The sequence below is a fragment of the Bacillus rossius genome, chromosome 11 (genome assembly GCF_032445375.1).
Source record: "Bacillus rossius redtenbacheri isolate Brsri chromosome 11, Brsri_v3, whole genome shotgun sequence".
NCBI lineage: Eukaryota > Metazoa > Arthropoda > Insecta > Phasmatodea > Bacillidae > Bacillus > Bacillus rossius.
Genome location: NC_086338.1, coordinates 37,010,005 through 37,026,220, shown reverse-complemented (window position 1 = coordinate 37,026,220; position 16,216 = coordinate 37,010,005). Strand labels below are relative to the sequence as shown.

The window sequence follows — 16,216 nt, the reverse complement described above, 5'->3', positions numbered from 1 at the left end:
TTATGTCCATTAGATCTTTTTTGCAAGTAAAATTTTGCACGAAGATACTGAATATTTCATATATTAGAAAAATACAATAATAGAGTGACAAAATAAATATGCATACATAGTTTTTATTTCCATCTTATCTGAAACTATTACTGTTATTTAATTAAATTGCTAAAATTTGTAACTATATGTAATTTGTATTTATGACAATTTTGACACATTACCAAATAGAATTTTTAACATTATGTTTAGTGGTCTTTGCTAAATAAAGCGTTGTATCACTCATTTCCTGAAAAATAAATTCTGGGTAGTATTGTGTGCTGCAGTAATTGATGAGTATTGTTATCTTTGGTGATTCCAGTGCTGCCTGTCTTCAATTTATGTGTTGACGTTTATGGAGGACAGCTGCCTTTTGCGTGTGCGGTGTTTCGTTTGAAGTGTTTTTATTTGAAAATAGTTGACCCACAGGTAGTGCTTGGCATTTTGTTCTCTTAGATGTACAATTTACTGCGGGTTAATCTTCGCTTTACTGGAAATGTGATTCTTTTTTCTCAGGTTAATTTGTGTTTTGCCCTATTCAATTTGCCAGTGGTTTTGAAAAGTTGAGGTTATTAACAAAAAAAGTTAATATATTCAGCCGTAAATACATTTGCATGTGTGCATATAAACTGGTTACAAAACTATTATTTTTTTCAATTTTGTAATTAAGTGAACGGTTTTAATCATGTTCGTGTGATTCATCTTTTACTTAGCGTCAATGGTTGAAATGGCAGGTGTTGGTTACGGTCGTTCAGGGATTTTAGAAACCCACGTCCGTGGGCAGTGGTACCGAGTGTTTGTGTCTTTGGAAGATGATTATTTAAGCATCAGTCTTGACGAATCCTACGAGAGTTCTACCACATTGAATGGTAGTTTAAACAACAACAATAATAACAACAACAATGTGGACACCAGCATTAGTCTAATGGATTCTGTGGATGTCCCAGAATCAGTAGCTAATCAGAAAAGGCTTGTCAGAGTAGTCAAATCGGATAATAATGGGTTGGGCATCTCCATCAAAGGGGGCAAAGAGAACAAAATGCCTATACTTATTTCAAAGATATTTAAGGGGATGGCTGCTGACCAGACAGAGCAGCTTTATGTGGGCGATGCTATTTTGTCAGTGAATGGTGAAGATCTTCGTGATGCCACCCACGATGAAGCAGTTAAGGCCCTGAAGAGAGCAGGAAAAGTTGTTGAACTGGAAGGTAAGGTTCTTTGCAATATTGGTTTTGTATTTTTCTTTTTCCGTATCAAATGAATTGAGTGCTGGCTGGTTATATTATGTGCTATTTTGTGAAACTGACCAATGTGCCTACCCAGGTTATTTATTTATTTATTATCTTCCTGTTTTATACACTCACAAAGTGAAATAGGAGTTGTAAGGAAAGTTACAAGCTAAAAATGACACTAAGAGTATTCTTAGAAAAAAATTTTTTTATTGAGAGTTGAATAACAAATTTAAGTTGTAAGTACTTACAGTGTTTACATCATTCACTGGTGCAAACTAGTAAAGCTGTGATACTTGCAATTTACCCAATTCAGATTTTTTTTTGGACTTAGATTAAATAAATTTTAAGCATCAAGAAAAATCATTGCATGAAAATCTTTAGGAACTCAGGTAGATAATTTCCACAGTTCTGATTGTTCAAAAATAAATAAATATATATTTTTTTCCATTTATAACTTAACATAGCCTTTTCTTACAAGCAGTTTTTTTATCTATGAAGTTCTTATATTCTGTTTGTTTATATTACCTACATATTGTACCATCTCAAAATTTTGACGTTCATTAATGGATGTGTAAAAAAAGTAAATATCTTGCGTCGTGACTTTTCCGCAATGCTAAAATAAAATTACAGAAATACCAGTTTACAACACAAGAGATGTTCCTGTATTTACCCTGAAAACAGCGTTGATAAATATGCAATGGTTCATTAGAAATCACACTTTCAACTTACATTACAATAGATGTGCATGGACGGTGCTGCTGCCATTTATTCATATTAGTTAGTTATTGCTGTGAATGGGTAAAAACCAGGTGGCAAGCATAACCCCCCCTACTTCCCCCCTCTTTCTTCTCCTGAACTGAGCCACACAACTAGCCAATATACACTCCTCATCTAACACATTTCAATCCTTTATCGTTCTTGCAACCATAGCATTTTTACCCCCTTTCCATGTTTCTTCGTTCCTTAAAGACCTTACTCTTACTTCTAGGCTCCCCCCCCCCCCCAAATCGCAAATCGTCTACCCAGCTCTCCCCACCCTCCCACCCCGCTTAGCACTTGGTTTATCCTAACTAGCATTCCTTCTGCCTTCTCTCCTTTTTAGTCTCTCCCACCCAATTTTCTTCATCATCACTGTTGGGCTGTACTCTCCCTTTTAATCACTATCAAATCTCCTCCACTTACCCTTCACCCACCTGGCTGCTCTCCTCTGCACCCCCTCCAGTTCCCTTTCAAGCACATCTGTATAAGGGTCCCATACTGCTGCTCCAGCATACTCCAGCATTGAGCGAACCATTGTAGTGTAGGTCTATTCTTTTAATAAACTATTTTCTCCTCTAAGTACTCTTCCCAGCATGCCCAGGGCTTGTCTGCTTTTCTTGACTACCTTCTCCACTTGTTCCTCCCACCCCAGACTTCCTTGCAGCACCACACACAGTTATTTATAACAACTCCTCTCCAATGGTAGTCCCTCTTAAGAACATTCCTTTTCCTTGTGAACCCGACCACTTTCGTTTTTCCCACGTTTATCCTCATTCCATTCATCTCCACCCACTCTTCCAGCCTATTTTAATCTTGCAACCCTCCCATCATGGTGAATGACTTAGGGTGAGGAAATAAAAGGGCACCTAAGATATACAAAAGCTCAAATATCCTAATACAAACAAATTTTTTCGAGTCTTGTGGAAATTTTTTTTCATTCGTATTCAACTTACGGTCATAATTCATTGTTGTTATTACTACAAGTTTTTGTTATTTCCATGATCTTTTGTTATGCTTAATTAAAACGCAAGCTTCATGTATCACAGAATCAATATATACAGGATCATGCCATCAGAATCGAGGGACGAACTTGGATGTGTGTTTCGGAACTTTTACCTTTTCATTAAATATGATCACCTACACTTGTAAAAACCTAGTCTATCTAGAAAATCACACTTAATGATTCTGTTCACCAACTATCTCTAGGACCCTAACCATTTGATGGTTTTTCATTCCAAGGTATGAACTTTCTGTAAAATTAACGTGACATCTCAATTAAATCATTAAAAAATAAATAAAAACCATAAAATAAAGTAAACACAGATGAATACGTAAAATTATTCCTAAAACAACAGGAAATAAAGATTATAAATGTAATAAAAGACATATCTCGTTCATAGTAGAAAGGAAAATGATTATATAAATTCACAAAAATATTTAAACCTGCAACCCTCCCATCATGGTGAAGGCCTTGTTCTTTTTTTTTGATCGCACAATACAAGGACAGTCATCGTTAAATGGGATGTAATAAGAATATAGAATATGCAGTTTGTAAACTTGATAGAACATCCAAAATATAAAAATTTGCAGGTACAACATTGCTTGTAATATTGCAATGTCTCATTGGGTAAGAAGCATACTGTATTGATTGTTTAACTTGCGATTGGGTTTCCGCCCAGTGGCAAGGAGTCTGTCCCCCCCCCCCCCCCCCCCCCCCCCCGCACCACTTGCTCAATATTTCTGAAGCCTCTTCCCCAAGTGTTTTCGTCTTCGTATCTTTCCTTCAATCCTATTTCACTCCCTCCCCGTCGTTACAGGAATACTAGCCTTCCTCTTTCTGTTCTTCTCTACTCTGAATATTCCACCCATGAGTTCTTCTCCGTTTATACACCCTTTTGTTCAACCTGTCTCCCAGCGTCCCCCAGCCCCCCTCGTCCCTTGTCACCCTAAAAAACTTCTCCAATCTCTCTATTTTCCTCCTATGTAGTGTCTTCCACCCCAGCTCCATCATCATCAATGACCTATGCGTCTCACCCTTCGCCCCTTCCCTCCTCCTCCACATTCCAATGGCCCATCTATTGTAGTATACCAAAAAATATTTCATTTATTAGTTCTGATTTTCGGAAAAGGACGACTTCCAATATTTACCGCAATAGAAGCTTTACAATACATGTTTTCATTGAGTCAGATATTGTCTTTACAGCAGTCATTGCTACGATTGTCAGGACTTGCCATCACTTTATAGTATGTCTTCATTGGTTTTTGCTCACCAGTCTGTGAAAACATTTAAGGTTTTTTTGGACCTAGTTAGACTATGTAATGAACTTAGTATATAGGTATGCTTGTTGCAGAATTGCTGTAAAATTTTGTTTTGCTCCGCTGAAGAGGAGAATTTGTGCACTATTCCGACGTTCCCTAGTTGTTCCCTTAACGTGTGTTCATTTCAGGTTTTCTGCGGGTCGCGAATAAGTAAGGAAACAGGACTTGCGACGAAAAAAGTCCCGAAGTAAACAGCAATAATGCTGGTCATCGTGAAACTTAAATTTCTAGCAGCCTTTTGCTAATTTATATTTAGTTTTTTGATGCCTTACTGCACTTAATAGTTACACACTACATTTTAATAGTGAGGAACTGTCCACTCACAAGTGTTTTTTTTAATAAAAAAACCAAATAGATTTTTTTAATAACGTATTTTTAAATAAAATAGCTTTTTTTTTTGCAAGGTCTGATTCAACTCTAATAGCAACAAAAAAGTTAGCTCATTAATGTTTCTTATGATTTAAACAAAAAATTATATACTAATCAAGATCTTATCATTTAAATTATCTGAATAAATTGTACCCAGCTAAATACTACTGTAAAATTTAATTATTAATTAATATTGTAAACAGAGTGTAAAAAAAGAAGAAATAAATAAATTTAATGAATAAAAAATCCTATTCTGTGGAGAACACTTATTCTATGGAGAAATACTCTTCCTGTGGGGAAATACTCTTTGTGTGGTCCCAGTCAGATGTGCAGAATTGCTGGATTTCAGTTCTTTGGTGTTATAACTTTTTCTGGTTCAACGTGAGTGGCAGAATGCAGGATGATGTATGGCTTTCATTTTAACATGTTGAAAACCAAAATAACATAATAAAAAAACTGGTTTTAAAAAAAACATGTTTGGGTTTTTTAAATCTGTTTTTTTTTCCAACACTGTGTGTCCACTGAAATCGCGTGGAAATTATCTTTTAATACATTTTAGAATTATAAATAAATATCTGTAGTTTCCTGTGAATTTTAGATGTACATATTTTGTATTATGCTTGATTGGGTTATGCATAAAAATGACCCAGTGATATAAAAAAATATTTGTAGTCCTAAATATTTATTTTGGAAGGTCCTGAAAAAGTCATGAAATTGTGTTAGTATTTGTAGGCACTTTTATTTCTACCCTCAGTTAAGTTAGGAGTTGGCTTCACCTTCTGTGTTGTATTTTTTTTATAGTGCCAAATATTTAAAAATTAATACTCTGAAAATAAGATCATAAGTATAACTTTATAATAATTTTACAATATTGTGAAAACAAAAAAAAGACAGTAATTGTTTTGTTTCACTTATCCAATCTTATATGTTTATCCTGATGGCATGATTCTTTTATATATTGATCCTTTCATATATGATACTTGCTGTTTTAATTCAGGACATCAAAAGATCCTGGACATAAATTCTTGAATATTAAAATACAAATAAACTATGCCAGGTCTTGTGGGAAATTTGTTCTTTTATATTCTATACCTAATTCATTGTTATTTCACAATTTTTTTTTATGCCAGGATCTTTTGATGTACTAAATTAAAACACCAAGTATCTTGTACGACATGGTTAATTTATACAGATTAAAGCCATGGAAATAGAAACTCTTATCGTGATCTTGTGACTAATACCTTAGTGTCAAATATGGGAAATATTGGACATACACTATTGCAGCAAATAGCATGTCACAGAAAACCAGAGAAAACAAACATCAAAAAACAGAAACTGAGAACCATAGAAATGGCTGCAAACCTGAAGAAAACTTTATTGTAACCGACATTGCCCCTTGTTGTATCTTACCTCTGACATTCCCCCTTATTGTGAATTTCAACAATGACATTACCCCCCCCCCCCCCTTTTTTTTTTACAGAGTACACGACTTGTTCACAGCATGATAGCGCCCTGGCCATTCACTGTATTGCGGTGTACACGATGTTATAGTACAACCCCCATGTTAAACTACTATTTTGGACTGTTAACTAATTTTTCATAAAACCATGACATCCCCCTTCTTGCCTTGTGGTCTTCATTTCGTAACCTTGAAATTAAATTTTGTTTGCCATTTGTTACGTTTCCGTGCATTGTGTTAAGCAGCAGAGACGCGATAGTGAAATGTTCCCGGAGATCCGTTTACGTGATTCTGTCTCCGTTTCCGTGCCATTGTAAAACGGGGCGAAGGCCTGTTCTACAATGACGGGGGAAGCAGAGACGGCCCACGCAACAGAGTTGCCGATGCACACACGCAGACACACGGACCCGTACGGATTAGCCCTTCCGTTTACGTTACTCTTTGCGAGCAGTAGAAACCAGAGAGTTTGGCCGCGATGGTACCCATGTTGTTTACTTTTACGTTAATAAAATGATTAGAGAACAAGCATATATAGTGGTCTATCATTACTTTGTGTTTTTTTTTATATTATATATGCGAATCTTGGCCGTATTATGCTTTCGAAGATCAATTTTTTTTTTTAAATTATATTACTGTGAAATTGAATTTCGTAGGTTTCTATTGGTTAAAGTTTCCATGCGTTGTGGAAGAGGCAGAAGTGGTAGCGAAACGTAAGAGAGCTTGCGGGTCCGGATCCGTTTTAAGCTTTCTGCGTTTCAGCCTAAGGCCGTACCACTAAAGGACACGTGTTACTGTTCTGAAACATCGGCAGTGCATTTCTGATTCACCGAAACGTGAGAGTGTGCCGCGGCTAATCGATATCCATTCTGCGCCACCTTCGGCATGGGGTGTGACCGTGAATGCAGCGGTCCTGAGGCGAAGGATATAGCATTTCAACTCACCCTTGTGCGGAGAAAGGGCGCGAGAGCACGGGGTGAAAAGAAACGAGGGGACGTGAAAGGCAGGGGAGAGAAGAAAAAAAGAGGGGGGGGGGGGATATGAACGTCCCATGTGGTGGAAATCGTGACGCAGCTCGATTCGGATTTAAATCCGGATCACGGCATTGAAAGGGGAGCCTGGCTGGCTGGCTGTCTCGCTGTGACGCGAAGCCCGAAGTCTTCTTACTCTACGTCTTGTACAACTGCTTTTTTTTTATAGTTTTGTGGTTTGCGTGCATGTCAAACGACGCTCGTGATGAATTCCACATTGACCACGAAGCTCACCACACAAAAAAAAAAAGGATGCATTGGTCAAAACCACAGAACAAAACTGTGTTACGATTGGGAAGAAAAAAAACAAGACTCATAATCATAATCTGTACGCTGATGAGCACACTGTTAAAGTGATAATTTGAAATTCCAGTTTGTGATTGAATTATTGGTAGTTAATTACAGACATTGAAAACGGGCGCGAATGCAGCCGTGTGCAAGGAAAATTAATATTGGATTTTGTTGTAAGGTAGTCTCGGTGTGTGCGATGTATTCGGCGCAGGGCCTGTGTTGTGCTATTCAACAGTTTCCTCTTCGTGGAAGAATCGCACCGGCCCCGAGTGTGGATGACGATTTGTCACTTGGACTGGTGCATTGCAGATCAGAGAAGTGATGGTTGCTCACATACGTGCTTAAGACATACCTTTATTGTATTGTGCCGGACATAACGAGTGCAGTTGGTTGCATACCCGATTGGTGAGGCTGTGCTGAACTTGGGTCACCTTACTGTGGGGGGTCTCCGGTTCGAACCCGGAAGGGAGTAGGAGCTTCCAGTGACCCGATTTGTGAAGTGCAGATCCGCGTCAAAGACAATGAATACAGTGTTTAAGGGAACCGTTCAGGCTTATGAGTAGTACCCCTCCCAATACGATCCTGATGTCCCCCTTAATAATCCCTGCTCCTTCACCTTTCCCCTCCTTCCAGGGTGTACTCTGGTGGAGTCAGAACCTCGGACCATTACATAAGAGGCTAATAATGATTATACAACCCTGCATTTTGAAGTACAATTGGGTTACCAATCGCTGCCGATTGATAGTTTACTCAACATAACATTTTAATCCATTGTGAAATTATTATGTACCTATTGAAATAGCAGTCATATGGCTATGGTTGAACCCAAAAATTGCAACTTTTTTTTCTAGCTCTTAACCTAGAATTCGTACACAATTCAGAATATTAAATATTTAACATTAGTATATAAATACTGTTTTTATGTAATGCTAATTATCTATACCAAGCGAACATAAAAATTGCTGTAAAAAGTTATATATTAAAGAATTGTAAATACTTCCTTATAGAATTGTTTAACAGCAAAAAAAAAATAACCAGAAACACTTCAGAATAATCAATAAATATTCCTATCAGAGCTTTAATGTTTGGTGCAATGTTCTTCGAAGTGAATCATCGTTTCTTGACATGCTGCTAATAATTATTTATTTCGTACTCCTTTAGTAACCTGATTTACCCAAGGAAAAATCATTTCGTGCAAACAACATATCTACTGTGCTCTGATCGGTGCTCCCCATGATTGTTAGGGGAAAATATAAAATACAGCCATCTCTGTAAAATGTAACGATAAACGTGTAATGCATACGGGCGCCGTTGGAGGCGCTACACGACTCTGGTAAACTGGGCGCGACTGTCTTCTGTAGCTGGCGGGGGCCACAAAAGGGCACCTCGTAATAAGCCCCCGGAGGAGGGTTGCAGGAAAGAGGAGAGAAGGCAAGTCTGAGGGCCCCGGGAGTGTGTGACAGGAATGAGTTACGGCACCTGGGGAACTCCGCGCGTCTCTGCCTCGGCCGGCTTCCCCCCCCTCAGGGCTGCCAACTGCGTGGCGGAACGAGAAACAACTTGCACACACAACACGTCGCCATTGCAGTTCTTTTTTTCTACCGAGCGTTCAGTTTGTCGAATCTGTGAAACCCCTTCATTTCATATATCAGTATTTTTTTTCTCCACCATATTAAAACATCAGAGCAAAAATGAAGAAAAAGAGAGAAATAAAACGACTTTGTTTCTTAGTCACAAAAGAAAACATAAGAAAACATCTCCGACCATTTTTGTATTACTTCCCATTTTAACAACTACCAACATTCAAAATTTTAACTTCTCTACTAAACAAAACAATAGTTCAGAATAATATACCAATTGCGTGGAAATATACATTCTTATGAGAAATATAAAAATATATATAAATATTCCAACATCATACGTCACCTGGTTCTGGCCTGGGAAAAATATTTTGCAACGGTTGTCAACACGCAAGTGAGAAGTTAGGGATTTAGCGTGTGCAATCTTCCATGTTAATAGTTGAAGTCAAAATGAGAAATACCCCTCCATCTCTTTTTTACCATCTTTATAGCAAATCCTTGCTGATGCTTAGCTTCATGATGGCATTTTTACGATTCTTCTATCAGCCTTTACACGACTTCGGTTTGTAACCAGGGTGACTTCATCTTAACATTGCACGCAATCCAAAGGCCAGTTACTTGATCAATTTCTTGGTCATGGTGAAATTCACCTCGAACACTTTAAAGCTTCACTTTTTTTAAATTTTGAAAATTTAAGTGATTTTCTTAAAAAGAGAACTCTGCAAGTGACTGGAAAAAAAACTTGAGCGTCTATAAAAAAATGTTGCTGTTTTTGTTTTTTTACAGTGGGGTCTTATGTAGCCACAAAATTGTTGTATTGGTAGCACTGCGCTGCCTGCCGTCGTGGCAATGTGGGGGAGGTGGTAGGCAAAAAAAAAAAAGTAGTCTGGCGTTAACAGTTCTTTTATTAGACTAAACTAGACTTCTTTTGTGGCAGCTCGTGCCTTGGGTTTTTTTATTTATCACGCGGAAGACAAATGCCTCGACGGCAGGAGGCATAACTCATTTTTTAAGTGGCGTTCAAAGTCCCAGTTTTATTACTTAAACTACCTCGAGTTTTATTTAAACCTGTCAGCCTGCAGGGTGGGATGGAAAATATGACCTGGATTGCATGCCGACATAACCCTAATTCAGCCCTTATATCATACTACTTCCGGTTGCTTTGCTGCCCGAGATTTGAATCCAGTACCTCTAGCTATTTTTTAGTTTGTTGTTTTACCAGCAAAGCCTTAAAACTCACTGTTTATCATCTTGCCAAATTATGGTAAATTTTAATTTGGTTTTAAACTGATTTTTTCAAGGATTTTAGAACTTATTTCTTAGAATGGCTTTGAACATCACACATGGGTTCTTTTCTCTCCATTTATATGGAATTTTCTTCCTAAAACCTGATTTGCAAAGCTTTTGTAAATAGTGTATTCCGAAAAAAAATGTATCTGAATAAATAATGGATGCGTGCTTGTGTGTGATGATATATATTTTTTTATTTTAATCATTTATAGTTGTAACAGTTCACAGCTTGGAAATTGTTAAGGTTTTTTAAATTGTTATTTAATTATGTTATTTTGATGTATGAACACTATTATTAAAGTACCTATGTGTAATGTAACATTTCTCAAAATAAGTACTAGTGGTACCCATTTTCAAAATTTCACAAAGTATCACGTGATTGTTTGTCAAATTGAAGTTTTTACGATCACTGCAACCGAACAACAGTGGCATACTGATACACAGAACGTTGGTGCTACTTTTTGAGGACAGTCAAATTTGAGACAAGATACGTGGTACATATTATACGTGCACTGAACTAAACGTAACATTCGTTCAGGCGTTCTATATAAATGAGAGTTGGCACATCGAAGTGTTTTTCCATGGAGAAGGTTTTTATGTTTTTTTTTGTAATCACCGCCTGATGCCGCTGCATCAACTTCTAATCCTTTCAACCGATCGCCGTGGGTATACAGAAAATCATAGATAATGGACATACAAACAGTAACTTATTGTATGTAAATTCTCTATGTCTACCACACTTGTCATATAGCGCAATCATCCTTTGTATTAGTTTATTTTTAAGTAGTTCTTTTACATAACGTATAGAATACTCTAAAAATGTTGTTAATTCAAGTGAATTATTGTTTTAAATATGTTTATAGTTTATACCAATAAATATAGCGAAATCTTATCGCCATACGTTATTATTCATTTTTCCAGATTTTTTATAACGCATTATAGAGTCTAGGTAAAACACAAACTATGAATTTTTATATATAAAAATAAAATAAATATGCACAGACCGAACTACGTCTGCATCCATTCTGCTATAACTCGGCACTAGATGGCGTTGCAGCGCAGGATCGTGTATACCGTTCAACCGATCGTCATGAAAATGGGTATATCGTGATTTTTACTGTCCTCAATCATCAATAACAACAAATAGTTATTCAGACTGATCAGTACTTGGCGAGTGAATTTGAAAATGGAATACCATTTCAAACGCTTTATAGATTATAGATTACATACAAGCCATCTATTTGAAATAGAGGTTCTTCCGGGTTCTGCTAGTGTAATATAAAAATGATTATGAATAATTTTTGGGCGTTTTTATGCTTACCGGTAAATTGTGTTCGAATTCTCTCATTGTACCGAAAGCAAAGCACCGGGTTACATTATTTACCATGACAGGGTGATCAGTCCGAATTTTGGTTTGGTAACCGGATATATGACAGGGCGAAGTGATCCCGCAGTGGTTAATCATTGCCTTCCGGAGGGTGGGGGCGAAGAGACATAACGGAGTGCAGTCCATGGACTCGGGAAGGGAAATTTTCCCCACGCGCGAGTGAAAAATTCGCCCGACCCGACCGGGAGGCGAACCCGGCACTTGGGGGCCTAACAGCTAGAAGCTCTTACCGCATGCTATTTATTTATTGAGGCGCCCGCCTAGTGAGGGTTGTATCTGTGTCGGTGAGGCGGGATGATAAGTGCGACTCTCGTGGGTGCTTCTAGCGCGGTATCGCCTCTAGAAGGCGCGTACACACACACACACTGGCTGGAAAGCAACACGCATCCGACATAACTCGCCGGGTGACCGTAAGTGTGGGAGCCACGTATACGCAGCAGACTACCATTTTGTCAGGGGTAGGAAAAATTAGCATCTTGCGACTTTGCAACATAAATTTTTCTGTTTCAGCAAAATGTATTTAAAATGCCGTTCATAAGAGCTACACAATTTCGACAGTTTTCAAAATTATATAAAAAATAAAAGGTATCGTTTCATACTTAGGAAGAAACTACCTTGTCTTGTAGACTTTCAGTAACATGACTCATTTTATATTCTTACTTTGCAGTTTTGTCTGGGACACATACGCATGCATGATTGTTTTTTTTTTTTTCATGTAGACTATGTTGTTTGTCAATTAAGACACATCAGTACTTCCGTTAAATACACAAACGCAACACGTCTGCCATCTTTGCCGCAGTTTTTCTCGTCTCACGGACGAAAGGTGTACAGTTACTCGTTATCTGAAATAACTAAACAACATAAGGCCAAGACATTTAGTCCAGTTGATTTGTGAATTGCCATGAATTTAACCTGCGACTTAATATTTGCTAGTCATATTGCATTACCAATTTTTTAAGCAATCTCATTTTTTAGTGACTTAATTCTAGAAAATTATTATTGTAATTTTAGGAGCCAAAGATAGTTATGTATTGTGAAAAAAAAATTAGGTTAACCTGACATTCTTAGTTAAAGATCATTAACGAACAAAACCTTTAGTCTCTATTAAAATGTTATGAAAACCCTTCATTTTTTGTGTTGAACATTAAGACAGGAAAATACAAATTAGATGATACTTGATTTTAAAAAAAGTGTATACCAAACGTGACCTAGAACCTGAAGTAGAGGAATTCTGAAATCAGCCTGGATCCTGATATCATTCGGGAACAAAACTAAATAGATGTCGATTTTATGCTGAATGGTTGGTGATGTCATAATAGCTTGTGAACTGTTTCAGGAAAAAAAGCCAATAAAATCAGGAATGGTTTTTAAGCTGTGAGTGAAATCTGTTCACTTCTGTGCTCCTTGTGTGCAAACCGGAACCGGTATTCTATATAGAATAGTTGGATCCGCAATTTTTTTTTTGTCGTTTCTGGGTATAAGGCATTTTGACCTAGCCCACAGAGCGTTACAATAGTTTTTTTTTCTAAAATAATGTGTCTGTAACCTCATGAAGCTAAATTTATATAATTTATTTCGTCTTTGGGGTGTTTTTTTTTTTAAATCCTTGTTCGGACCCCATGGACCTCCCGTTGGTTGCGACCCTGTACGGAAGTTCGCCGCGAACAGTCCTGTCCTTTGTGGAAAGTTCACGTGACAGAACCACGAAAAGGTTCCATCAATAACTGTTGTTATGACTCGCTCTGAGCACTCTGGCAAGCGGCTTCGAGGCTCGCCCTGAGTCAAACACGAGGTGTCAGCAATTTCAACACCGCCAGCGAAACAGCGACGCGAGTCGCCGAAGGCCGACCGCCGCTGCGAGAGAAAGAGGACAACACGGAACATCAACACGGACGCGGACAGAAGGGTTAAAAACGACAGCCACCGTTGAGAAGGGGCTTCTTCTGGTCACCGGCGACTGGACGGCTGAAGTCGTGACGCCGGAACCACGGAGCGCCGTGTCCTCGGCCGCCGCAGTCCGTCGTCGAATTCCTGCCGCGAGCGCGATCCAGCACAGCGTGGGTAAGGAACCTGCCGAGGTGTGGTAGCGAGGCTCCCCGATCATTGTCTAATTTGGTGACCGCTAACTCTATAATAGTACGTGACATTAAATCAAGTCTCTATATTGAATTGCCTTTCATTGTTAGTCTTGAGCCCCCTATCACCCTGTCTTAGAATAGTAAATAATTAAGATCATCTTTAGGTTGAATCATAACACTGTGATCCTCTCCGCCGTAGAACCGCGCCGCGGCGTTAGCGCGGACCGGAAATTGCGTTGTAAAGGTCGTCCCTCGTCTCCGAAAATCTCTGGAACTGCGAAAACCACATTTCTTTCGTTTTTTTTTTGGGGGGGGGAGGGGGGAGAGATAGAGATAAACGACAGAAACATGCCTTCTTTTCTAGGCCATAGCTGTTTTCCCCTCCCCTTTAAAATTTGGCCTCTTTAAAGCATAGCATATATGAGGTTGTTTTTTTTCAACCTCCGATCGGCTGTAATAAAAAACGGGAATGAATTGGGAAATTATTTTAATGTCAAAAGAAACGTACATCTTTACTCTATTTTTCCACATAATCACCGTGCAGATTGAGGCATTTGTCGTACCATTGCACTAGCTTTCCAATACCCTCTGCATAAAATGATGCCTCCTGCCTATTCAGCCACGTTTTAATAGTGCCCTGCAGTGTGATTACAGTTTCATTTCTCCATGGCATGCCCATTAATCGATACCCTAATCGCTCGTACACGAATCGACACATCTCGTAGTGTTTACCCCCTTCCACCAACCATGTGGAGCGGCCAACTCACACCTCAGTTGAAGCTTGGTTATGGGAATGTCAACATGGCTGCAACGATAAACTGTACGGCGAAATGCGAGCTGCGTGGAGTCATCCGTTTCTTACAGGCAGAAGGGCACACTGCAGCAGAAATCCATCGCCGAATGAGTGTTGTGTACGGTGAAAACTTATGAGCGATGGCGTTGTGCGAGAGTGGTGTCGGGAATTCCGCGAATGCCGTATTGATGTTCATGATGAAGGTGGTCAAGTAAGGAAGTCGGTAGCAACAGATGAAACAGTTCAGAGAGTTGATGCAGTTGTTCTTGAGAGACGTCGATTCACGATTTCAGAACTGTCTGAACAATTTCCGCTCATTTCATACGCCATTGTTACAGACAATCTCGGATACAGGAAAATATGTGCCCGATGGGTACCCAAGATGTTGACTGACATCAACAAGGAGCGGCGAATGGCATCAGCCTTGTCGTTTTTGCTGCGTTACGCAGACGATGGTGAACACTTTTTGACTCAAATTGTGACAGGCGATGAAACATGGATTCATTTCGATAATGAAGAAACAAAACTTCAATCACAACAGTGGATGCACACCTATTCTCCAAACAAGCCGAAAAAGTTCAAACGGACATTCAGCACCAAGAAACAGATGGCTACAGTGTTCTGGGATCACCAAGGTGTGCTACTGGTTGATTTCATGGAGCCAGGGACAACAATCAATGCTGCTGCATACTGCGCGACACTACGACGGCTAAGACAGTCGATACGCAACACGCGGAGAGGAATGCTGACATATGGTGTTGTCTTGCTTCATGACAACGCCAGACCGCATAGTGCCGCCGTAACACAACAACTCCTTGCAAGATTTCGATGGGAAGTGTTTGATCACCCTCCTTACAGTCCGGATTTGGCACCGAGTGACTATCACATTTTCCCCACGTTGAAAAAGTGGCTTGGAGGACGACGCTTCAACACCAGTGATGAACTGCAGAGCACTGTTAAAACGTGGCTGAATAGGCAGGAGGCATCATTTTATGCAGAGAGTATTGGAAAGATGGTGCATCGGTACAACAAATGCCTCAATCTGCACGGTGATTATGTGGAAAAATAGAGTAAAGATGTACGTTTCTTTTGACATTAAAATAATTTCCCAATTCATTCCCGTTTTTTTATTACAGCCGATCGGAGGTTGAAAAAAAAAATAACCCTCGTAATTTAGTGGAATTGATGAAGTAATAACATTCAACGGTAATAGTGACTGGCAGTTAGAAATATTCTCGCTGCGACGTAATCAGAGTTTTGTATTGATTAAATTTTTTGGGAATAAATACAAATGTAATAATACTGTAAACAAACCTTATGTTGTGGTATTAAATCTCTTAATGTTTGAGCTCTGCCTTAAGACAAGTTTACATAATTAAACATTTAAAAAAAATTGTTAAGGCATAAAAATTGTTAAAACCAATATGGCGACTTTCAGTTAAACATGTTTGTTGTTGTCACATATTGAGGATACTTTACAGTATTTATTTTCTGTACATTATTTACATGTCATTTATTTAATTTTTTATTATGTAGAGTACACTGTTCAAGTTAAGTATGTTTATTTTAATTTTATTTCATAAGAAATGGTATTCATTGATTAC

The 16,216-nt window shown here is 38.5% G+C and overlaps 1 protein-coding gene across 2 annotated transcripts in view; it reads left to right on the top strand.

Moving 5' to 3' along the window:
* The first annotated feature begins 295 nt into the window (after window positions 1-295).
* LOC134536812 (beta-1-syntrophin) overlaps window positions 296-16,216 on the top strand; it is a 207,526-nt gene continuing 191,605 nt past the window's right edge. The window contains exon 1 of one of the 2 annotated variants that reach the window (XM_063376784.1): window positions 296-1,235. In XM_063376784.1, the coding sequence (XP_063232854.1) occupies window positions 746-1,235 (490 nt within the window). In that variant the 5' untranslated portion in view covers window positions 296-745. The remainder of the gene's footprint in view (window positions 1,236-16,216) is intronic. The other variant, XM_063376783.1, reaches the window with a different exon arrangement.